Raw genomic sequence first — 26,768 nt, 5'->3', positions numbered from 1 at the left:
GATGACACTGACTTTATCCTAACTTGATGGTAATTGAAAAAAAGAACATTAGATTTACTGGAAGATGATACGACTTGGGGAATTCTATACTTTGTTGCAGGAGGATGTGGGTTCAAATAATTCTTTGTGGTGGTGGACAGTAACTTAATCTCTAGCCCTCAGGCAACTCTTAAAAACATCCACCAAGTTATAGATGGGTTTCGATCAGTACCAGATACTAGATGCACTGACTTAACTTTCCAGAGAGAATTTAGCTTGCTGTGCCTGTTTTTCTCCCACAGTCTCTGCTTGTTTTAAATTCACTGAATTTCATGTTGAATGCTAGAGTTGGAAGCTTACATGCCCGGAGGTGAAAAGAAATACAAACTAGCCAAGCTCTGACTAGCTCTGCATTTGTCTAAGGCAGAGAAGTTGTACATTGTTGTATATTTCTCTTTCTTCTGATCTTTTTTACTGTTTCTAAAAGGTGTTCTACCTTGCAATTTTATATTGATAGTTATTTCTACAACTGCTGATCGTTGCTAGTAATGTATTCTTCCTTTCTATTTTTCAGACCTCAGCAGTCACTCAACGAATAAGTCCTTGTTCTACCTTGACTAGCAGCACTGCCTCTCCACCAGCCAGCAGCCCTTGCTCCACCCTCCCACCAGTCAATACCAATGCAACTGCAAAGGATTGCAACTATGGGGCTGTCACCAGTCCAACTTCCACACTTGAAAGCAGAGATAGTGGTATCATTGGTGAGTCCTGATTTGTACTAATAATTTTGGGTTTATTTATTTCCTTTCTTTTAACGAAACTCCATGACCTTTTGATTTGAAAAGATATTTGATATTCGCTTTGAATTTTTTTTTTAAATGCATCTATATCCAGAGGAAAAAATACATCTTTTCCTATCTTTGACTAAGTGTCTTATTGCCATAGTAAAGGGTAAAGTGAGAATTAGGGATGTGTTTGTCATGAGCTTTAATGAAACTTTGAGAGAAAAAATAAGGTGATTAGTATCTTTCTCCAAGTCTTCCCACTTCCATAAAATTACTATATGAGGAAAAATTTTGTAAATCATTTTAAACATTCCGTTCAGGCAGCTGGCTAATTTTTCACTCCCACCTGCTGAGGTTATTTAGTAAAAAAAAATCAGTCCTCACTGGTAGAGAGATTTGCCAAAAGAAAGTAAGTTACCTAGCCTGTTTTGTTGTCAGAACATTTTATTTGTTCTGAAGATCAGCCTTTTTTATATATTCTGAAAACAACTTCATAGCTTCATTTGGTTTTTGTAATTGGCAATAGTAGCTTAAGTTCAGTCATTTTTCAGTTGTATTTGACTCTGTGACCCTATTTGGAGCTTTTTGGACAAAGATACTAAATAGGTTTGCCATTTCCTTGTCCAGCTCATGTTACAAATGAGGAAACTAAAAATAGGGTGAAGTGACTTATCCAGTGTCAAATAATAGGAAGTGTCCAAGGCTGTATTTCAGTACCACAAGATGAGTTTTCCTGACTCCAGGCTTAGCATTCTATCTGCTGCACCACCCAGATATCCCAGTAGCTTCAGATGGTTAGCCCAAAGTTAAAAACCTTCTATTAGAATGTGAAAGTACTCTTTAGTTTTAAGAAACTTTAAGTTAATACTGCCTTATTGTAGGTTTTTTTGAGTGAGGAAAAAGAGAGAAGATAGTATCCTCATCCATTTCTAAGGGACAATTTTACTTGGTGCCAGAGTTTCATGATATATATCAATAGATGAAAAATGAGAACCTTTAAATTCTTCAATTGGTATATAGAACTTGGAAAGTCCCCAAGATTTGAAATTTGTCAGTTTCAGCTTTCTTATGTGAATTTTCAGATTCCTTACATAAGGTTAAAATTTCCTCCTGGGACTTTGAAGCATCTTCCATGTATTAGCTCTAATATTAGCAATTTGAAGCTGGGAACAAAAAAAAAAAAAAAAAAAAAAGAATACTTTGAAAGACGGGGCTATTAAGAGTTAATGTAGTGTGTTTCCTGTGTACACTCTTGAATTTTATATTTATATTTTATATTTATATTTAATTATAACCAACTCTGGGTTCTAATAACCTCTTTTATTTTTTTTTAAAGCAGAATTTCTTAACTTTTTTGGCAGTTTGGTGAAACTGATAGCCTTTATCAGAATAATGTTTTTAGATGCATAAAATAAAATACATAGGATTAAAAGGAAATCAAATCAATTTAAATGCATTATTAAAAATGTTTTAAAGTTTATATCTCCTTGGTAAAGAATCCTTGCTTTTAGAGTCTTGCTTCTATATTTATCTGCATTATTCACATCTATACTTATAAAAGGAGCATCTGGGTGGTACAATGGATAGAGAACCAAACCTGGAGTTAGAAGATCTGATGAGTTCAAATGTAGCCTCAGGCATTTACTAGGTAGGCTATACTACCACAGGCAAGTTTGTCTCAATTCTTCATCTGTAAAATAGGGACACATAGGAAATGCAAAAAACAAACAATATCTCTGCCAAGAAAACCCCAAGAACAACATCCATGGGGACATATAGAGTCAGGACTAAACAACTAAACAATAACAGTATTTATAAAGAAACAGTTTGGAAAGAGAATTGCAATGTAATATAATTGTAATGTAATGTAACCAGATAACATTTTTAGTTATTTTGTCAGCCTTCAGATTTTATTTTTTTTTTTTACAAGGGTAGATTTTTAAAAATAATCTTTTCACCCATCTCTGTTCTGGTTCACTAGAGATAGAGGGGACACTTTTAGGTGTCACTATGATGCATAATTGTATCAAGGGACAATTTTTAAAATTCATGTATAGACAATGTTTTGTAGTCAATTTTATATTGTCCTAATTGAGAGACACATTAGCTAACACATTACGTGAACTAGCATATAACTTTCTCCAGTTTTCCTATATGCCATAGTAGCTTTTGAGTCCCAAGGTACAGATCAAATAACATGCAGAGACATGAATATAGGAAGTAATTCAGCCTTAAGAATTTGAGGAAGGAAAAAACTGGTAAATATGAATGCGTGGGTTTTTTGTGGGTTTTTTTTTAGGGAGGGGGGTCTATCCTCCAAATGGCTCCTCTTGGGTTCTTTATCTTTATCTTGTTGGGTAAAAGTGGATTGGTTAGGGAAATAATCTTATTTCACTAAATACCCACATGTATTTTTAATATACAGAGGAGAAGCTGAGTAAATAGTAGCCTCTCTAGCATTTTCATCTCTTATCTTCTCCTGTATTTAGGTACAAGTCACTTTTAATTCAGTTCAGTTCAATATATAAGTATCATTTATATTCATTATATATTTATGCTAGGTGCTTGGGTTTTGAAGACAAAATGAAAACTAGACTAATTTCAAGGAACTATGTTCCATTTAATACATCCTTTAAAGAACACTAGAATAAGAACAACATTCAAGATAAACTCCTTTCCAGTTTGTTGTTGTTCAATAGTTTTTCAGTTGCATCTCAGTCTTAATAACTCCATTTGGGGTTTTTCTGGCAAAGATGCTAGAGTGGTTTGCCATTTCCTTCTCCAGCTCATTTTACAGATGAGGAAACTTAGGCAAATAATGTTAAATGACTTGCCCAGCGTCACACATCTGCTAAATGTCTGAGACCAGATTTGAACTCGGGAAAACTCCAAGCCTACTACTCTCTCCGCTTCACCACCAGTTGCTGCTCTCCCTTTCCACTTCCTAGCTTTATAATTCTTATGTTTGTTTGGGACAGTGAAAGGGATAGAAAAAGCCAACAGTTTTGTAAGATTATCTAAGAGAAACAAAGAAAGCTATGTGAAAGGGAGAGAAGGCAGGAGAAAATAAGAAGTCAGCTTGTAGACTGTGTAATCTACAATGAGAAAAAAAATTCAGAGTTGAATTTGCTTTATTTTTATTTATTCATTGCTCAGTGCTGTTAGGGACATTCTCAAAACAACAGCTTCTAGTGTTAATTGTAGAGATAGTAAAAGGAATAGGGGACCTCTCAGCCTCAACAATTAATAGTTATTCCAAGTGAGAAAAATTATAAAACATTTTCATCACCAGAGTTTTCAATTTCCATTATCATAATTGTGCATATAAGTCTTTATAAAAGAATTTATAAACAAATATCCTTGGTCTACTTGTGAAGAAACCTGCTGGTTTAGGCTTCTCCCTACATGTCTGTGCTGGCAGAGAGCATCGAAGTGTGACTGGTGTTCTTTGTGGAGTATGAGGGTGGAAGTAGGGCAGAGTTAATACAAAATATTCTGTTTTCTAGCCAAAAAGTATAAAAACATTACCTGTTGCTAGAAGCTCTGTTGTGCAAAACATTAAGGAACTCTGGGAAGAATTACTACACTTGTTATTTAGTATCATAACTACACAAAGAACAAGCTCAAATAAAAAAATCAGGAATATATGTTATTACCTTGTTTACGTTAAGGTAATAAGTCTGTTTTTAAATATGTTTAAAGTTGGTTGTCTTGATGGCTATTTTTAACTATCTCTGTCTTTCAAAAAGTAAATTCATTTATTAAGTATATGTCTTGTGTTAGGTATTGGAGATTCAAAGACAAAATAAGAAACACTCTTTTACCCTCAATCAATCAACAAGTATTGATTATATGCCTCCAATGTACTGCTACTGTGTTACAGATTGAGGCTCCAATTACAAAGAATGAAACCAACTGACTTGTAAGGAGCCTACATTCTAATAGAGGAGATAACATGCATATATAAAAATTCTGCTGGCAGAATTCAGTGCCTAAACACATAAGTAGATTTGCAATAATTTGAAAAGAAGAATATCCTAACAACTGGGGGATCAGATTTTTCAAAGGATATGGCACATGAACTGAACTTTAAATGAAGTTAGAAACTCTAAGAGGTTAGAGGTGAGGAGGAAGTACTTTTCAGATATATAGAAGACTTTTCAGAGGTACAGAACAGAAAACAAAATTCTGAGTAAAACAGAGAATGTGTCAGTTTGGCTAAAACAAAGGGTATTATGTAATGTGAAGTAATTCTGGAAAAGTAGCCTAGATCCAGATTGTGAAGGGCTTTAAATTCAAAATTAAAGAGTGTATATTTTATCCAAGAGGAGTAAGGATCTTCTGAAGGTCATTGATCAGGGGAGTTAACAGCCAGATTTGTGCTTTTGTAAGATTATTTTCACAGTTATGTAGGGGATACATTAACATAGAGAGACTGAAAGCCAGAAGTCCATTTAGGCATCTATTTCAATGAGGGTCAAGATTAGATTGATGGTCAAACAAGGGTTGGGGTGAGGGAAGAACAGATATAGTAGATGCTGTACAGGTAGAATTAGTAAGAATTAGTAACCGATTGGATGTAGGAACTGAGCAAGAGGTGAGGTTCAAGGCTGAGCTAAATTTATAAATCTAATTGATTAAAAGGATAATTTTGACCTCAATTAAAACAGGAATTTTCAAGGAGAAGAGGGATTTAGAGGGGAAGAGTGAGTTTGGTTTGTATATGTTGAGTTTTATAAGCCTACAGAATATCCTCTTGGATGGAGAGATGATGGGTGGAGTTCAGGAGAGAGGTTAGGATAAGATATTATATCTGGGAGATATCTGCATAGAAATAAATGATCATTGAACTTATGCAAGCTGATAAAATCCCCAGGTTAGAAAGGGTAGAGAGAAGAGGATTCAGAAGAGTCCCAAGGGACACCCTTGGTGAAAGGGCAGAATATAACCAATGATGCAGGAAAAGATAGAATAATCAAGATAGAGAGTAGTCAGAAGAAAATGGAGAAAATCAAGGCAAAACAAAAAGCATTTATCAAGTACATACTGGCATATGAAACAGAGTCTAATATCACAGAGAGATCAAGAACTAAAATTGGAAAAGAAAAGCCATCAGATCCTAGCAATTGTAAAAATATTGGTAATGATAAAGAGAACAATTTTGGTCAATTAGTGAGTTTGAGTCCTAACTGAAGTAGAGACAAGGAAAGTGGACAGTTTTGTTTTCCCACGAGTAGTTTGATTGTGAAAAAGAAGAGATAGAGGATAATATCTTGAAGGGATGGTTATAATTAAGTCATGAAAAGATAAGAGTTGACTTCACTATTGATCAGAGAAATGCAAATTAAGACAACTGTGAAGAACCACTACACACCTCTCAGGCTAAGATGATAGAAAAAGATGACACATGTTGAAGGGGATGTGGAAAAACTGGGACACTAATATATTGTTGGTGGAATTGTGAACTGATTCAACCACTCTAGAAATCAATTTGGAATTATACTCAAAGGGCTATCAAACTGTGCATACCCTTTGATCCAGCAGTGTTTCTACTGAACTTAGATCCCAAAGAGATCATAAAAGAGGAAAAATGACTATGTGCAAAAATGTCTGTGGCAGTCCTTTTTGTAATGGCAAACTGAGTGGATGTCCATCAATTGGAGAATAGCTGAATAAGTTATGGCATATGAATATTATAGAATATTATTGTTCTATAAGAAATGATCAGCAGGATGATTTCAGAGAGTCCTGGAGAAAGTTACATGATCTGATGCTAAGTGAAATGAGAAGAACCAGAAGATCATTAAACACAGCAACAACTAGATTTTACATTGATCAATTCTGTTGGATGTGGCTCTCTTCAACAATGAGATGATTCAGGCCTGTTCCAATGGTCTTGTAATGAAGAGAGCCATCTGCACCCAGAGAGAGGACTGTGGGAGCCGAGTGTGGACACAACATAATAGTTTTCACTCTTTTTGTTGTTGTTTGCTTGCATTTTGTTTTCTTTCTCATTTTTTCCATTTTTGATCTGATTTTTATTGTGCAGCATGATATTTGTGGAAATGCGTATAAAAGAATTACAAATATTTAACATATATTGGATTACTTGCCATCTAAGGGAGGGAAGAGGGGGAAGGGAGAGAAAAAATTTAGAACACAAGATTTTGTAAGAGTGAATGTTGAAAATTATCCATTTATATATTTTGAAAAAAAAAAAAGAGATAAGATTTGACTGAAGTGGAATAAAGATGGAGGTCAAAGAAATGGAGGAAGTTGATTGACTGAGAGACCAGAGTATTTGAGAAGATGTCATAATGTGCATTGAAGGGTCTGTTTTTTTTTTCCACTTATTTAATATAGAAATAAGTTCTTCATGACTTCACATATATAACCTATATCAAATTGCTTGCTATTTCAGGGAGGGGGTTGTGGAGAAAGGGAGAGGGGGTTTTGGGAAGAAAATTTTAAAATGTTAAAATGTTTTTCTAAATTAAATTAAAATATAAATTTAAAAAAAGAAAACAAAGAAAAACAATAGTCAGACATCTGCTAGAAAAAGAGGTTTAAGATGAAAGAAAGTTTGTTAATGATGGAATTGAGATTCCAGAGGGTGAAATGGAAATACATCATAGAACAGAATAGGAATTTAAGAGGAATAGTAATTAAATATCTGAAGATGAGGGAAAGGGAAGCTGTAGTAGAAGAAAGGAGGTTTACTTGGGCAACTTGCAGCTCTGAATCACAAAATTTAGAGAAGGAGGGAGAAGAAAAGGAGGAGGAGGAGGAAGAGGAAGAAAGAGATGAAAAAGGAGGAAGAGGAGAATTTTCTAGTAAAAATGAGGAAACATAATTTGAGGCCTACATCCACAAGGACTTCGTGCTAATGGAAAATAGCATCAATGAGTCTCTTCTCAAACACCAAAGAAAAGGAGAGATGGGAGCACCACATCAGGGGTAGTAAATGAACTCATATTTAGCCCCACCTTCTTTACCTTATTCTAAACTAGCATGAGATGAGTGATCCACAGTGACATGATTTCCTGTGCTTGACCTGTGTTTTATCTGGTGTCTGAAATGCTGCTCATATATGGCATTCTGGCAGCAAGAAGCCTGAGGCCCTGGTACTAGTTTGAGACTTGGAAGTGAAAGGTATAGTTTCTGAGACTGTGGTCCTTTGTTTTGTAGCAATAAGAAGTCTTACTGCAATGGTCTTTGGTTGTAGAAGACCCAAGTATTACTGATTCTTTTTCATTCTTCCCAAGAAGGAACAGCCACTCTACCTGGCATGAATCATGATAATGGATAGCTGTAGCTTATTTATTAATAGTTGATTTTCTCATCTCTACCCAATGGCTAAGGCTCTGATCTTAAGAAGGAAACCCATTGTAAGAGGTCTGGCACTTGGTGGTGATTATGGAAGGTTCTCATTACTGATTATCTTATCTTTCTTGGTAAGCAATAGCAGTTCTGCCTAGGACCAATTTAATGGTGTTGGAGAGCCGTAGCTTATTTATTTGTTCAATTTCCCTGATGACCAAGATGACAAAAGTTTCCATCAGTGAAAGTACAAAACTGAGATGTTAGTTTTCTCACCTTTTCTAGTAAGCAGTGTCAGTTCTATAACAGTCTTGGTTTAGTGGTATTCTTATATTTTGTCTACTGTAGTTGGACTAGATCTGTGATTTTATTAATATTGGGAGTCTCCAAAAGAAAAATTCACTATGGATATGTATTGTTGACTTAAGAATTTTCATTTAATTTCAAGGAACTATAAACTATACATAATTTCCAACTATCTGATTAATGAAAATGCTATATTTATGTTCATTTTAATAACTTTAGACTTCTGAATCAATATATTGAAAATATGGATTGCTCTTTTCCCAATCTGGTGATCTTATTTTTTTCATTGCATTAGTTATTATATTGGTTTGAAACCAGAACAATACATTATGTGAAATAAGCCATGAATGCTTATATATCTCTTTTCCAAGTCTGTTTTTTATATTTTCTTGTCACAAATACCATTTTTTTTCTTTTAAAAACAACAACAGCAACACTGTTTTGCAGCCACTATTTTTCTTCATAACCTTGTGACTTATTAGCAGTAGGTTTGATAATCGTTTTTTAAAGAACAGCCACACACAAAGTCAAAGCTTTCTTTATATTCACATAATATGGAATTTTCTCCCAAAATGATTGATCCTGAGATTAAAAAATAAAAATCCTTATGAAGAAGGTGACTCATTTTCTTTGCTTACCTATTGTGTTGGAGATTAAGATGCTCTTTCTTCTAAATCCATAAGGTGGCATTTAGATTTAGCTTTATGTTAAGCTTTTTTTTTTTTTTTTTTTGAGGCTGGGGTTAAGTGACTTGCTCAGGTTCACATAGCTAAGAAGTGTTAAGTGTCTGAGATCAGATTTGAACTCTGGTCCTCCTGAATTCAAGGCTGGTGCTCTATCCACTGCGCCACCTAGCTGCCCCTTATGTTAAACTTTGCTCATTACCAAACTTCTCATGTAAAGGTCATTTTAGAGATAGGGTTTATAGATTTCAGTGATTTTCTTTAACTCTGGAAATATTCTTCAAAGCTTTTATTACAGTTTGTGCCTTAGTCTCTTCCTAAGCATTTCTTATTCCTACTATGGAGATAATACCCATTTTTCATATAGCGGTATTTTGGTAACACTTTCTCTCTCTTGTCCAGTGCTCCAAGAAACAACCAAAAAGGGTGGAATAAAATAGAGAAATTATGGTAAAAATTTGAAGTAACAACTATAGATTTCTTTGGTGGAGTAATAAGCCAGAGAGCTAGGGCAACAATGAAATTTTCTTGATACTAAGGAGGGATCCATCTTTTAATTGTCATCTTCCAGTTGTTTTTGGAATGGTCAATCAACAGATTAATAACTGTCCTTAAAACATATATCTCTCATAAACTCTGGGTGTCCTGTCTTACTTCACATTCACATACATGAGATTCCCCAGAATAAGGCTACAACTTTCCCTTTAGGGTTCTTGGGATACTTTTGAGGAATTGGGAGATGATCTTCTAATGCTTTTGGCTTGAGAGCTTATTCTGTGCTCTAACCAATGTTACCCACCATTGATAAATGCCCCAATTTTTATTTAATTTCACTTAGCTTTTGCAAAAAGGTATTCACTTCAGTGTAATAGCAGCAAAAACAGTTACAAAACTTTACTTCCCTTCCCCAACTATGGAGGAACATGGCAATGAAGAAAATCACACACTTCTCATCTATTATTCTTTGGGAGAATGGGTTTACACTTAAAATATTTGTTACCAGGCATGTATCCCACCAAATCCATTTCTGAATTTGAAATGGCCAGTGAACCAAATCTTTTCCTTGCTGTAGACTCCAACATCTTAGATGCAGGAGTCAATCCACTATGGGACTGAGTTGTTACTCATATGTAACATAATACATATAATCTTTCAGAGCTAATAAAAGACTGCTCTCCAGGGGTGGGGGGGGGAACTTTCACCAGAGTAATAACACCCACATTTTAACCCTTTATTTTCCTGCAAAGAGCTTATGATCAATTTCTTTTTTACATATCTTTCTTGCTTTACTGATGATAGTTTCCTTTATGTACTTTCTTTACATTATTGTAATCGAAACTCTTTTCTAAACACTCTTCTCCTTTCTCTGTATATTTTCTCATTTGGTGCTCTTATAAGTTCTTATGGGTTCAATTGTTTACTTACATAGATGATTCCTAGAGCTGTGTATTCAGCCCTACTCCCACTCCTGAGATCAGTCATACATCCAACAGCTTATTTCAAACTAGATATTCTCTAAGTATCTCAAAGTGATCCAATACCTAACTCATTCTCTTTCCCTCAAAAAACCAAACCTCTATTGAACGTTCCTGTTATTATCAAGGGTACCACCATCCTTTCAAATCATCTAGGTTCACAGCCTTGCTATTATTCCCCCTGCTCCCCTGCTTATCTCTCCCTCTCATGTTGACCTAAAACATCCAGTGAAATTGCTGAATCTCGTATCCCTTCCACATTGCAACCTTCTCCATTGCAGTTTTAATCCGTCATGAGTCAGCATAAGAAACTAAATAAGAATTTTTGAAAAGTTTTGAGGAAGCAGTAGTTGACATGCAAAGATAAGCTGCTGACATAGAGCCTGTGACCAAATTTTCCAGTAAGGTATTTATAAACATCTCATAAAAGAAAGAGAAAAAAAATTCATGTTTCTTCTGTGGTACAGTGGGAGGGCCAAAAAATTTTACATGGATTTTTCAGATCATGAGGATGCTGTGTCTCTAATCTTTACAAAGTAGAAGAGATAACTAGTATTTTTTCCTCTGCTTTAGGTCCGCATCACTTTTTTCCCTGGACTATAATAATAACCTTTTTTTGTTTTTTTAAGTGGCCCATGGAAAGTTCCTTTTTTTTTTTAAATTAAATTTTATTTTCAAAAAAAAATAAGCTTTCTTCCTCTCCCATTTACCTATTCTTCTCTATCTTGAGGTTGCAAAAAATAATAATAATAAAAAACCCAACCATAGCCTCTATTATACACATATATAGTCATACAAAATTACTAATTGGCTATGTCTAAAAAAATTATGTCTCAGTCTTCGCCCTTAGTCCTTCACCTCTGTTAGTTGATGGAAAGCATATTTTATCATTAGTCATCAGGAATTGTGATTAAACATTGTATTGATCAGTGTTTCCAAGTTTTAATCAACCAAGATCACCCTCCCACTCACCCATTGAGAATACAAGTAAAACAAATTTCCATATTGACCCTATCATATAAAATATTTGTCTCATTCTGCATTCTGAATCTTTTATCTATCATGAGATGGGCAGCATGTGTCATTAGTCATTTGGAATCCTGGTTGATTATTATGCTGATGAGTGTTAATTACAATAATATTCCATCAAATTTATATACCATAGCTTATTTATTCATTCTGTGATTTATAGGCACCTCCTCAGATTCCCATTCTTTGCCACCTCAAAAAGAGCTAATTTTATATTTTTGTGTATCCTAAGAACTTATTTTGCAGAACTAATTCCTCCCTTAATCTATTCTCCCCTTATTTCCCCCTTTCTCTTCCTTCTTTCCTTTCCCTCCCATTTTTCTATTGAATGAAGAGTATTTCTCTACCCAACTCTGTGTATTCCTTCATTTCATTAGTTCTGATGAGAGCAAAGTTCAGATGTCAACCATTGCTCTCCCTCTCCATTACCTCTCCTTATTTGCATAGATAATTTATATATATATACATATATAAAAAACATTATTATTTAAGATAATTTTCTCTAACTTTCCTTTCCCTTCTTCCCCAATGCATTCCTCTTCCTCCTTTTTTCCAATTCTTTTCTTAAGAAGATTAGGGCATAACATAACTATTCTCAGGCCTTATTTAATTAGAATCCTTCTACAAATTCTAATAGGGACAGAGATTGCAAGGGACATCTATATCATCGCCCCATAATTGAGTGTAAGCAGTTTATCTTTTTTTTTAATCCATTATCATTGTTCATTCATATTTATCCTTTTATGGTTCTCTTCACTCCTGTGTTTACTTCAAAGTTTCTCCATAGTTATAGACTTTTTCATCAGGAGTGCTTGAAAGTCCTTAATTTCATTACAGATACATTTTCCAAGTTTTTCTGGGTAAGTTTTTCATTGTTTTCTTTGATAACTTTGTTTTCCAATTTTTCCTCAAACAGTCTTATTCCTCATGTATAAAAATTTTTAACTCTTTTTAAAAAATTGTATTATCTTTTCTATAAATTTCAGTTGAATTTGTGCCCAAACTGTATTTTTATTTGAGGTAATGCCTGTACATTTTTTGAAGTCATTCTCTTAGAGCTTTTTATCTTGACCAATATCTGCCATCATAATGGATTTTTGGGGGGAATTGATGGGGTTACCATTCTTCTAGCCTACTTCCTGACTTTATATTTTATATTAGGACTGTGCTCGGTATATCCTCTCCCAGGCTAGGTGACGCAGTATGGCACCCTGAGGGAGAGGTAAGAGGTGATATGTACCAATAAAGCTAAACTTTCCACTACATTTTGAACATTACCTGTCTTTACACTACAATGGAGACACCCCAGAAGTCTGAGCCCAAAAGACAAATATAGCATCACTCTGCCAGACTATTGATCCTGCTTTCAGCCCCTCCCCTACAGCTATCAACCAAGGAACCAACCATTGTGGAGGTACAGTCTGTCTTCATTTCTGCAAGTTCTATAGCCTGTAGCTCCTTGGCAGCCATACCTATTGAAGACTTGAAAGAGAAAATTCTTATCATTAAAGAGATGATTTAGCCCCTTATAAGTGGGGATATTTTGTCAGTAAAAATTACATTAAAGATGTTTCTCTCTACTTATCACGGTAGTCTAAGGGTCATAAAACCTTTCCATCTGATTTCTAGCTTAAACTTCTTATATATGTTACCTCCTCCTATTAGAATATAAGCTTCCTGAAAGCACAGACTATCTTGCTTTTCCAGTTGTATACCCAGCTTTTAGTACAGATCACTAACAAAGTAAGCACATAATAAATGCTTTTGTTATTTATTTCTTCATGTATCTAGTTATATTTAATCTAGACATATTTGTTATTTCTTCTATCAGAATCCAGACTCCTTGAGAATAAGGTCTGATTTTATTTTTTATTTGGACCATAGCACAGAATAAGCACTTAAAATGTTTATCAGTTTCTTGATTAAATTGTTTATGTCGTTCCCTTTCATCACTAAGTTACTCACTTTTCAGATTACTAGCATCTTTATAGCACCTTACAGTGCTAGTTGGGGTAGTCAAATCATAAGTGAATAACCTATTTTTCTCCCTATCCTTTTATAATTTGGAAGAAAAAAGCCTACCAACAGACAGTATTAGTGTTTGCCCTTTGTTCAGAAAAAAAGAAGAAATAAAGAGCCTTTATCACCAGATGCATTCCTGAAAGTTTGTGTAAATTGAATTTTGGTAAATCAAACTCTATTTCATTATTGACATTAATGATAGAAATGCTTTAATTTCATTTCAGATGCTTATCTGTTTGGCACAAGTTCCTATTCTTAGTTCTTAGTTACTCTCCTTCTAGTATGTCATGTTTTTCTAAAGACATGCTTTAGACATGCACTAAAGGAATAACCTTGAGCAGAGCGACAAGAACATTGTACATAGTAACAGCATCATTGTACCTTGAACAACTATGAATGACTTATCCAGCATAGTTAATTCCAAAGGACTCCTGATGAAAAATGCTATTTATATGTAGAAAAAGAATGATATAGAATCAGAATACAGATTGAAGCATACCATTTGTGTGGGGGGGGAGGTGTTTTGGGTTTCTCTGTTCTTTCACAACATGACTAATATAAAAATGCATTTTACATGACTCTACATGTATAACCTATATCAAATTGCTTACCATCTTGGGGATGGAGGGATATAAAGGAAGGAGACAGAAATATTTCTTAGCTATTGTATTATATCTTTAGTAGAGAATGATTTACAATAAAATTTTTGGATAGTATGAAGTATGTCTTACCTCTGGGACAGCTTCATCATGTCTTTCTAGAGCTCATCAATCAAATTCTTTACTCTAAGTCTAGAATATACTCTTGCCACTATATCCTTACTGTTTATCTCTCTATTTGTCCTCACCCAGATGATCTCTGCTAGGTTCTTCTCTGGTTTCTTCAAATATTTCAAGGGATTTCACGTTGAAGAAGGATTAGACATGTTCTGTTTGGCCCCAGAAGGCCAATCCACTTAGCCTTTATATCAAGAAAACCTGCTTAACAACTTGAGTAGTCCAAAACTGGAATCATCACAGAAAGAAATGGATTTGTCTAATCAGAAGTCTTTAAATGATTTTGGACAACCAGTTGTCAGGGATATGAGTGTGTGTCTATGTGTTTGTGTGTTTATGTGTGTGCATATACACATACCTACGGTATCTGGCTTATTGCTTATATGTAAGTTTTTTTTTTTTTTTTTTTTACTCTTACGTTTTTCAATTTAAAACCTTCTTGATCAGATTTGGAATCTTCTATATATATAGCAATTAAGTGGCCAAGTGGACAGAATATCTGGCCTGGAGACAAGATAATTTATGTTCAAATAGAGCCTTATAGTACCTGTGTGATCTTAGCCAAGTCACTTAACCCATTTGCCTCAGATTCCTCATTTATAAAATAAGCTGGAGAAGGAAATGTCAAACCACTTCAGTAACTCTTGCCAAGAAAACCCCAAATGGAATCACAAAGAGTTGGACATGATTAAAATAACTAAACAACAACAAGACATACACACACATATCATCTACACCATTAATGCCCTACTTCTTATCACCAATCTGCCAAGAATTAACTATGTGTCCTTGGAAAATTAACTTTATTTCTCTAAGCCTCGGCTTCCTATGCTTTAAAATAAGAAGTTTGAACTAAATGACTTCTAAAATTCCTTTATAATAGTTAGATTCTGTAACTTTTAAATTGTTGCTTTAGGTTTATGAAGAAATATATTTCATGGATGAAGTGTTTGGTAGATGAATCAAAGTATGAGATCCAATTGGAAAGTTCTTCTTACAAGACTGTGATTTGGCCTAGACAGAATATTTATTATAACACTGTCCTAAGCCAAGCAAGCAACATAATTCCCATCCTCAGGGAGGTTAGGTTCTATTGAAGGAAAATAACACATAAAATGAAGACTTTTTGGACAAGTTACCTAAGCCAGGGGCAAGGTGTTAGACAGGGACGTAAAAGAGTCTAGAGAGTTAAGTTGAGGAAATAGTGGTATGATCATGACCGAAGCCCTTTATGAATGATGGTCTATGCTTAGTGCTCTACCTCAGAAACAAAAGCTTCTCAGAAAATGGTTAGGAAAGAAAGTAGATAAATCTAAAGCATGAATTGAGTCAGGAGTGTAGAATGGGAGTCTTTCTTATAGAGATTAAATAATAAAGATCAGGGATTCCTCTGTAAAAGTAGCTTTTGGTCCTTTAGCTAAACAACTTTTGTGGTTCCCAATGCATTTCTTTGTTGATATCAGGTTATCTATAATTGCATATCAGCATATTGCTATAAGTGAAAATAGCTTTAGTATAATGGATTATGCTTACACTAGATGAGGCCATATCTGTTCACTAGCAGTTACCTTCAAAAGGCGCTCAAGGAAACTTCGATATAAAATTAGAATACAATGTGTATATGTTTTGAAAAATTTTAAAGAAATTCTTTCCTTATCTAAAAACTTTCCTTATCCTAAAAACTTTTTTCAGATAAATTTTCAAAATTGAGTCTCCATGAAGTAAATAGCTTAGTGGACAAGAGGCTAATTTTGAAGACTGATGAGATGCTATACTTTTATGATTCTGAATACAGAATCACGGCCTTCAAAGTAATTATAGAAAAAAAAAAAAAAAGAAAGAAAAGAAAACCTGTCTGTCAGATGTTTAATCAAGTAAAGGATACACAGTCATTTAGGTCATAGAATTACTGTCATATTAAATACTAGTAATTTTTCTTAGAAAATGATTCCTTTGCTTTTCGTTTTTATTTGAAAAATACATTTTCAGTAGGAAGAAAATTACATTTAGTATATAGAGGAGTAGTCAGCTAGGTGACACAGTGGATAGAGTATCATAACAGAAATCAGGAAGAATCAGGGTTCAAATCTGCCCTTATACAGTAATTGCTGTGCGGCTTTGGACAAATCACTGAGCACTGTTTGCTTAAGTTTCCTCATCTCTGAAATGAACTAGAGAAGAAAATCACCACTTTAGTCTCTTTGCCAAGGCTATGTAGAGTCAGACATGAAATGACTGAACAATAATAAAATATGGAGGAGTATCGGAAGCATCATCATCATCATTATTATTATTATTCTGAAAATCATCTAAACTAACATATCCTAGCAGTCCTCTTGCTTATTATAGACATATTCATTTTTTTTTAGAATGAGTGCTTATATGGCATCACACATTGATTTCCAAAATGGTAATTCATTGCTCTTTTAGAGTAGAATGCCTGATATATCATAGTATTCATGAACTGATCAGAAACTTTTTTCATTACTACAGAATTTTAGTGTATTCATCTTATAGACTTAAGGCCATTTATCCATAACTATTGCCATTTGGTGCAGATATTCACATCAGTATAGTCATACATTTATGAGATTTTTTTCTTTCCTTTTTTTTTTCTTAGAGTGACTAAAACAAGCTGGAATCATGAGAAAACATTTGCCTTTTTTTCCTTTATTGCCAATAAAAGGGGATTAAAATGAAACAAAAAACCATGATAGATAATTGTGGGAGGGAGGAGGAGGGAATGGTTTTATACATAATGGTTTTGTAAAATTATAACTCAAGATAACCCATAGACAAAAAGGTTAACTCCCACATCTATCACTCACTTCTGCAAAAACTTATATGTAACATTCCTCTAGTGAAAACCAATATACTCTCTCCCTTGAAATCCATCCAAGTTTTTCCAAGACAATCTTTAGATACTCATTGTCCTGCAATGTCCTCAAAAGGCTCTGTCAATGATTAGATGACAAGAAAACCCCTTGTCCAAAGTCTGTTCAAATAGTAGGGGAAAAAAGAATGGGGAGAAGTTATTCACATTTCATTATCTATCCTAGTGGCTTGTCATCTCCTCCTCCTCCTCAAACTGCCCATAAATTACCCTGACCTCCAAAGTTTCCTTGACTTCTACCACCAAAGTTCTCTTGGACTCCTCTACTGCCTCAGGCACTGAAGCCACCACAACCACCACTGCAACCTCTAAAACCATGGGTTTAGCCCATTTTTCACAGCTTTGGCATCTTCTGAATTTAAATCTCTGAACCTGAACTCTTTAGATGATCTTGTTTCCCAATCTATGACTATCCTGGCATCAAGAGAGCCATACAATGAACCATTCATTGTTTCATCTGTCATGTCAGATCTTTGAAGAACAAAGTTTTGTGTGCTGCATTCTATAGGGTTAAAAGAATCCAAAACTTCTTTTGTATTTTCCACAGAGTGAAATTTAATTGAACATCTTTAGGCCAGCCTTGAAAATTTGGGCCAACCTGACCAACATTGCTTGCTCAAACATGTCCTATAGGCTTTCTTCAGTGGTGCTGTAGATGAGTTTATTACTAGTGTTTTTAAATGTCATTTTGCCATATTCTTACCTCAGGAGTTCTTCTCACCTTTCAAATTCTCTTGTCATTGACTTTTCAAGTTTCATTTCAAATCCAAGGACTTTGGAACCTCTAGTTCCAGAGCTTTTCTATAGATTTAACTGATTCAAATTTCATGTAGTGAAACTTCCCGATGGCACCAATGGGGATACATTTATAACTGCAAGATCCTTTTTTTGCAAAGAAGTCAGTGCTGCTATTTTTAGCTCAAAAGCGTTTTTGTTGAAGTGCAGGTTGCCAGTGAAGAGAATGAAATTTGTAAACACTTCAGCTTCTAATTTCTTTCTCAATTTTGAAAGCTTTCTTTTTTAATCATTTCCTTTTCTCTCTTCCCTGGTGTTTTTTTTGTGACACTTCCTTAACATTTTTCTTTTTTGGTTCCTTGGCTTTCTCAGCTTTCCCAGGGTCAGCTTTCATAAGCACACTTTGGCAGGTGTGATATCCATAGCGTCTTCAGAGTCATTCCTCATCTTTTTTATATTCATCACTGTCATCTTCCTCCTCATCCTTAGAGTCTTGTTTGGCTAGAGTCACTCCCATTTTTGTGGCTTTAAGTGGTTCCCATTCTTCTTCTTCCTATCTTTTCTGTCCTCTTCTTTAGATTCACCATCCTCTCTCTCCTCATTCTTCCCAATCTTTCCATTCTTCCCCTTTGGTTGAGGGAAGCTGCTACTTTAACTGGGGTGGCTGTTGTTTGGTTACAGCAGAGAAGTGGCTCCCTTTTTGCCTGCCACTTTTTTTGGCAGGACCAAAATTTTCTTCTCACTAGGAGTCTTGGCTGCTTTCTTGCTTTCTTGAGGTTGTGGTGGCAACCACTTTTTTGGCTGTAGAACCTTCTTTGTTGGAGCAGCAATAGCCTTCTTGCCCTTCTCAGGGACCATAATCTCTTCACTTTCTTCTTAATTTTCTGATATGTCTTCTTCCTCCTTTTAGAGGAGGAGCCATTTTCTCTGAGTTAGGTTTATTTTTAGCAGCCTTTCTGACCTTTCCCTTGGTGTCTCATTTTTCCATTGGGCAGTGAGTTCACATCTATCAGCAGAAGTTCAGGCAACAGTGGAAGAAAGGAGTACCTATAGGAGCAGCCTTTTGCTGACAGAAATATAGAGGTGATAATCATAACTAGGAATGTGAATGGGATGACAAAATGGGAAATAAGATGGATTACAGCATAATTTTGGTTATTAAATAACATAACAATATTAATTTTCTTTAGGATGTATAGTATTTTTATATTTATTGTTCAGCAAACACTACCATTTTGTTACATTTAATCCCACTTCTGTTTGATCATTGTTTGTATTCTTGGACCACCAGCTGACAATAATAACCTTTTGAAGCACATTGTGTTAACTTTTTATATCCTTGTTCACTTTTGAGTTAACAACTGCCTCTACTTCCAGTGCACCAGAATGGGTAGGAATTGCTCTAACAAGCATTAATTATTCCATTTTCAAGAGGTTTACAAGCAAATCTATAAGTTGGGGTGTCTATAAGTGGTATTGCTATTTAAGTACAGTTTTAAGTGGATAACTTCTAAGGTCTTAGATATAGATATAGATTGACAGAAAGGGGAGGAGGTCTTAGAAAACCAATGAAGTAAATGTATGTATATAGCTATTTCTATATAGGTGTGAGATGGCACATTACAGTTTTCTTTTTTAATTTGTACTCTAATCACTAGTGATTTAGATATTTTTTTCATATGATTATTGATAGCTTTTATTTATCCTTCTGAAAACTACATGTTCATATCCAGTGATTATTTATCAATTGTGGAATAGCTCTCATTTTTACAAATTCAGCTGTTTCCTATATATTTGAGAAATGAGGCCTTTATTTGGAGAAACTTATCAAAAATATTTTCCCTACTTTCTTAATTTCTGCTATTTTTGGATACTTTAGTTTTGTTTGTACAAAATCTTTCATGTAGTCAAAATTATTCACTATACTTCCCATGATCCTTTCTGTCTTTTATGTGATCAAAAACTCTTCTTCTATCCATAAATCTTATAGAAAATTTTCAATGATCTCATAATTTGCTTTTGATATCACCTCTTAGTTCTAAGTCATGTACCCATTTTATGCTTATCTTGGTATACAGTATGAGAGAGTGAACTATATTTAGTTTCTGCCAAACTTCTCTCCAGTTTTCCTAGGAATTTTTGTTGTCTTCAAAACTTGGATTTTTGGATTTATCAAACACTACATTAATATAGTGATTTACTATTGTGTGACATATACCTAATCTATTCCACCAATCTAGTGTTCTATTTTTTCATAGCTCATCTTCTTTTGGTCGTATAATTCTTTGATGAAATGCTTTATTCTAGTTCCTTTTCATTTTTTGAAAGTATATTATTTTATGACTCAGCTATACAATGATATCTAGAATGAAGGTATTACAAAGGCAGATCTTAGAGCAAAGTTTGTAGTTATTAAAGGAACTATGCAGTCACAAAGGCAATCCAGACCCCTTCCTTATCAGCTTGAAATATCTGTCCTACACATACATACATACATACATACACACACACATACACACATACACACATACATATACCCACACAACTAAGCCCTATAGGTGGCCCATTTAAATGTTTATCAAAATCTAGATAACAAGCATTCTCTATCCTTATGATTTTTCCTGTATAGTTATTCCAAAATTTTTGAGTGATGTAAAAAATTGTCCAGGAGATTTTGCAATATTCTGGATTTTAATTCAATCAGTACAGTGTCATACACAAATAAAAGTATCTCTGGAGGACTTGATGAGCTACAGAGATCTCTTTTCAATCTGGACTCTCATGTATCTCCTCCAGTTAGTAAAAGATCTTTTTTCATACTAGTTTTCAATTAGTGGTATTATGTAGTTGTTATTTAAGAAATAATTCAGTCACTATAAACTTTAAAATCAGTAACATGTAAAGACATTGTGGCATAGTGGATAAAGAGCTGGTCTTGGAACTAGAAAGCTCTGGGTTCAAGTCACATCTCTGACACATTCTGACTAAGTAAAGCTTGGACAAGTCCCTTATTCTCTCAATGATCTAGGTACTTCTCTAAGACTTTAGAGAATGTTCCAAATTTTCTTAGGAGATTTTGGGTATTGAAATGTCATGAAAACACTGATTCAAGGATGTTCCCTATGTCATGAAAACACTGTTGCTCTTCTTTAGAAAACAATGAAGATTATAGTAGGTGTTATGCAATCTATATGACACAACATAAGAACTAGAATAAAGGATGTCATCACAAAAATGCATGAGCAAAAAATAAGATATGCTTTGTCTCATAGTGAAGGTGAGGGCTGCTCATGTGCTTCACTACCATCCTTGCAGAATGAAGAAAAGGCAAAGAGGGGCTCCCAGAATATTCCCCTCAAGAGAAATTTGAAGAAAATGAAGAGCCCCACAGAATGGACAAGTATGAATGGTTTTGATCTGCATCACTGAAGAGAAACTCTTATGCATGAGATAATAGATCCATTAAAGTATTTTGTTTTTTAGAAAGTAACCTTCACTGCAAGCTCCTGAGCAAAGGGAAAAGGAAAAAAAAAAAAAAAAAAAGAGCACAGACATCCTCACTAATGTCATGTTGAGTTGATATATGTAAGCCTCTCTATTACCATTAAAGAAATGGCCTGATGCTTTAAGTCCAATTTACAGGGAGAAGAATAAGGGAGGAAATAGGCATAAAATAGTGGAAAGTCAGAGTCTAGAAGATATTTATGGAACAAAGAATTTTTCTTTGTATAAAGTTTTCTCATCTCTTTGTGATTTTATTTTATTATGTATTTTTTCCCTTCTTTCTTTTCTTTTTCCTTTTTTTTTTTTTTTCCCTGAGACAATTGGGGTTAAGTGACTTGCCCAGAGTCACATAGGTAGGAAGTGTTAAGTATCTGAGACTGTTATGGGCCAGAACTCTAAACTTGAAACAAGGATTCTTACGAGGTGCTAAGTCAGTGGAATTGATAAAGACAATGGTAATCTAGTTTAGCATTGTGCTTAATAGTTCTCTTAAGTTCAATATGATTGGGGGAGGGGGTTGGGGGAGGAAGGGGAAAAAATCTGAATAGAAGTAAGTGCAAGGGATAATGTTGTAAAAAATTACCCATGCATATGTACTGTCAAAAAAAATGTTATAATTATAAAATAAAATTTAAATTAAAAAAAAAAAAGTTCAATATGATTGATTTAATCTTACAACAAATAATGGTTTCCTAGTGATATTATGATTGGTTTTAGTAGAGCATATAAGCTGGGACTCAGAGTCGGAGAAAAACTCTGAAGGGCTCAGAGAGAGACTCAGAAGGGCCAGACACAGACTCGTAAGGGACCCAGAGACACATTCATTCCATCTTCTGTCAGGTTTTTGGTGGCCTGCCTATCCTCCTGCATTTCTCCACTGAGACCAAGGCCAGTCTGAAAGGTTCTCCAGAAAGCTGGCCAGGGCCCTAGGTAAGGAAACTAGAGTGTGAAGGAGACAATAAAGGATTAATACTTTAACACCTGACTATTCTTGTGGTGATTACTCAATTGAAAGGAAGGCTGCTCCCAGACCTCCAGAAAACCAAACAGAATGTTACTTGAGACCAGATTTAAACTCTGATCCTCCTGACTTCAGGGCTGGTACTCTATCCACTGTGCAATCTAGCTGTCCCATCCTCTGTGATTTTAGACTTTGAAAGAGGCTATTTTCCATTTATCATCTAATATAACCAAACTTGTATTTACCATCTTCTTGAACAGGGAAAAGGGCACAAAGGCTCTACAATATATTCTCTACCTCTGAAATATAGGAATGCTATGTGTTAGGTATGAATAATAGTTATATTGTGTTTACATAAACAACATAAGAATCTTATATGACAAACTCACTCTTCACACTGAAGAAACTGGCTCTGTTTCTCTCTCTTTTATTCCAAATACTTACACTTGGGACAGCCTTTACATAATAGTCTTAGGCCAAAAGACTTAGTATTGATTGAATGAAGAGAGTAGAGAGGCTTATGAGATATAGCTCAGGTTAGAGGCTACATAGGGATAAGTTAATCCAAATTACCGAGCAGAAGCCCACAAAAGGAAAGGAATTAATGTTTCATTTGGGAATTTTACACAAAAAATAACTCTCTGAGAAAGATTTTTCCATATATCCTGGCTTCTGGCTTACTCATTTCAATAGATGTACGAACTGGGAGCTTAGAATCAAATTAAACTTTGCTTTAGTCAAGTGAGCTAATGTGCTCCCAAACTATGGTTTAGGGCTTTTTGTTTTGTTGGTTTAGGAGTGAATTCAGAAGTCATTGTTCAAAAGATGGCAACGGAGTGCACCTGCAGAGAAACATGTACATTGTTGCCCAACACATTTAGAAATTAGAATTCTTAAATATGTCATGGGGTTCAAAATTACTTCAATGGAGAGTATAGAACATATTAAACAGTTGTTTCCTCCAAAGTATATGGAAGAAACTAGTATTTTTATTTGTCAGACTTAATTAAAGTCTTGACTTTGCTTGCATAAGGAAATAAAGTAAATGTAGGTAAAATGTCAAGCCTTGTAGGTTTGAATTAGTTCCAAGCATGACTAGTTTAAAGTTGAACACAGATCATAGCCTTTGGGGAATTTCTCAGAGAAAATCACCAAGTTTCATGAGTAAACTGCTCAGAACCATGTTCACTGTTCTTCACATTATTTAATCAATGTTGAACAGTCAATTACTCTTCTTGCTATATGTCTTTGAACCACAGCCCGAAGGTCAAATTTATCTTGGAATCCTCAGTGACTTTTGGAGCTAATGAGCAATCCCAATCAGCTATCAGAATTGGTTCAGATGGTGAAACAGGGCTTCATCTGGAACAGAGTCCCTAAAATTAATTGTTAAAACAGAGTCACTTCCCTGAATTCAACAAACACTAAAAAGTACTTACTGTGTGCAAAGAATGAGTATGTCCCCATAGGGTCCCCAAACAATTCTCAAAGATAGGTTACAGATAAGTTGTTGGTCTGTTTTGCTAGACAGTTTCCAGTCTAGGAGTTGCCTGTCCCAATGAAATTATAGGGTTCAAGGGGAAAGAATGTGCAAAGCACTCTTCCAAGTAGTAGAAAATATTTCCTAAAGGAATTTTATATCTCTCTGAACCTTCTTTCGTTCTGACCTAGTATTTGCCAAAGCCTCCTTAAAAAGTAGTGGTTTAGTCTTAATGTGACTGGTAATAACCAAAAATACTATAGAGAATTTTAGGAACTCTTAAATATAAGACACTTAGGCACCACTGACAGTCCAGTTAAACACTTTTATAATATTTAACAATTCTTTAAAAGCTTCTGAAATTCTCATAGTAATCCACACTTTAAAATTACAGAATAAAAACAAAAATTATTCCAAATCTAAACTTCTTCATAATAGCCTAAATTCCAAACTCCTGCTTAAATATTTTACAGGGTGGAGTAGGGGACAGTAGTTGAAGAGGAATTTTACTGTGAATAAATTATAGATCTCCATTGTAAAAGGGAGTTTTGCTACCAGGAATTCCTTAAATGTCTGAAAACCTTTTTCAAGGTGGAGGAAAAAACAGGTTAAAGGACATCAGAGGAAGGGGGAGGTGGCAGAGTACTTCAAACTTGAGATGCTCAGATGTTAAATTTTTGACTACAAGATTCCAAGCATAGAACTACAAGTAATTAAAAGCATTATCTTAAAGCAGGATTTATGAAATTTGTAGTTAGCATAGAGCTGAGTGGAATTCTTCATTTCAGCAAATTTCTTTGAAAATATAGAGTATTTGTAGCATGTAATTAATATTATTAATTTTATTGTAGAATCTCAGCAACTTTGAAAAATGTTCTTAGAGGTCAAACCAGGATGATCATAGGGAAAAAATAGTATTTCCTTCTGTTAGAATCTTAAAAAAAAATTTTTTTCCAGTTCTGTCCAAATCTTCATGACCCTGTTGAAACTTTCTTGGCAGAAATACTGGAATTTGTCATTTCTTTCTCCAGCTCATTTTACAGATGAGGAAAGTGAGGTAAATAGGCTTAAGTGGCTCATCTAGGGTCCCACAGTTAATAAAGTGAGACTTTATTTAAACACTGGAAGATGAGCCTTCCTGATTCTAGGCCTGGCCCTGTATCCACTGTGCCATCTAGCTATTCACAATTATATTACTACTCCTAAATAAAATAGTCTAAAGAATAATTTATATAATAAATATTTAATATAATTTTTAAAAATATTTTAATAGTTTTTATTTACCAGATATATGAATGAGTAATTTTACAACATTGACAATTGCCAAACCCTTTGTTCTAATTTTTCCCTTCCTTCCCCCCATTCTCCCCTGCCATAGCAGGTTGACCAATACATGTTAAATATGTTAGAGTATAAATTAAATACAATATATGTATATATGTCCAAACAGTTGTTTTTGCTGTACAAAAAGATTCAGACTTAATAGAATATTTTAAAGAAATTCTTTAGTTAAGTTGGATTTTGATTACGTAGTGGAATAGAAATGTAATGTAGGGAAGAAGAAAAAAGAATTGGATTTGAGACTTGATTTCTGCAGTTTTTACCTAGGTGACTATAAATAATTAATTTCACTTATCTGATTTCTGTTTCTTCATCAGTAAAATGGGGGGAGAGGGAATATGCATATTATTTAACTCAAAGAACTATTGCCATAAAAAAATCATAACTATAAAACTTTATTTAGAATGTTTACATGTGTGCATGTATATATCAAAATACCTTAAGACACTATGTATTTGTGTATCTATCTGTCTGTGTGAACATAAATTTGTGGAATCAAAACCACAATTTATATTATAGCAACAACCTTGTAAAAATGAACCATTTTGAAAGACTTCAGAATGAAATAATGCCAAAGATCAGCCCCCATCCAGAGTGCCTAATTTTGATGCTGCCATCTTCCTGACTAAACATACGGAGTGAGACCTAAGTTTTGGGACATTGCAATGTGGGGATTTATTTTGCTTGACTTTGTGTGTTTGTTGCAAAAGGTTTAGTTTTTCCCCCAGTTTAGGAGAGGACAGACAGACAAAGAGAAACAGAGAGAGAGAGATAAAGAATATGCTTGTGAAGTAAAAAAAAAAAATTAATTTGAAAAAAGATCAAAAGAAACTCCCTCAAATGCAATTCATTGTTATTGCCAAGACTGAAGAGTGGGAGCTGCCAAACAAGATAATGGGCAATAGAGACTTCTGAATCCTTGCAAGAATCCAGAAATACCTATAGTTTAAAAGTGATGGCACTGATGTAGTTATTCCTATGCATCTGGGATAGGACAGAGACTGGAATCAATGATTGATGCATGCATATTTATATGTGAACACATGTATATATTCACATGTAATGCAATATAAGAAAGCAGGTCCTGAGAAACCTTAAGGCTTCCTGGCTTTGGGAAAACCACAAACAATGTTGGTCAATCTGTTGATCAGTAAACTGTAGAATTCAGTGATGGGAACTACTTCACTACTACTCTTCACTTTTACCTCTAAACCATAATATTAGCATAGCAGCCTAATCCTTGTTTCTCTTTCTATAAAATTATCTTTTTGATTCTGACTCTTTGCTGAAAGTCTTTTGGAACTTTAGTCCATTATCCAGCAGCACAATGTCTTCTTGTTTCTTGCTCTTTGCTGGATTCCCTTGGAATGTTAGCCCACTTCAACTGGGGTCACAATTATCTTCTTGATCCTGACTTTTTGCTAAATTCTCCTGGAAATTAGCCCATTGTCAAGTACTGTATTAAGTTTTTGCCTCTTA

At 34.5% G+C, this 26,768-nt stretch overlaps 1 protein-coding gene across 13 annotated transcripts in view; it reads left to right on the top strand.

The window, feature by feature from the left end:
• The window catches only part of TANC2 (tetratricopeptide repeat, ankyrin repeat and coiled-coil containing 2), a 567,085-nt gene that overhangs the window by 349,542 nt on the left and 190,775 nt on the right, over positions 1–26,768 (top strand). For all 13 annotated transcript variants that reach the window (XM_074260887.1, XM_074260888.1, XM_074260884.1 and 10 more), the window contains one exon: positions 554–740. In XM_074260887.1, the coding sequence (XP_074116988.1) occupies positions 554–740 (187 nt within the window). The remainder of the gene's footprint in view (positions 1–553; positions 741–26,768) is intronic.

The sequence above is a fragment of the Sminthopsis crassicaudata genome, chromosome 4 (assembly GCF_048593235.1).
Source record: "Sminthopsis crassicaudata isolate SCR6 chromosome 4, ASM4859323v1, whole genome shotgun sequence".
NCBI lineage: Eukaryota > Metazoa > Chordata > Mammalia > Dasyuromorphia > Dasyuridae > Sminthopsis > Sminthopsis crassicaudata.
The sequence above is the reverse complement of the archived record's forward strand: the minus strand, read 5'-3'. Positions and strand labels throughout refer to the sequence as shown.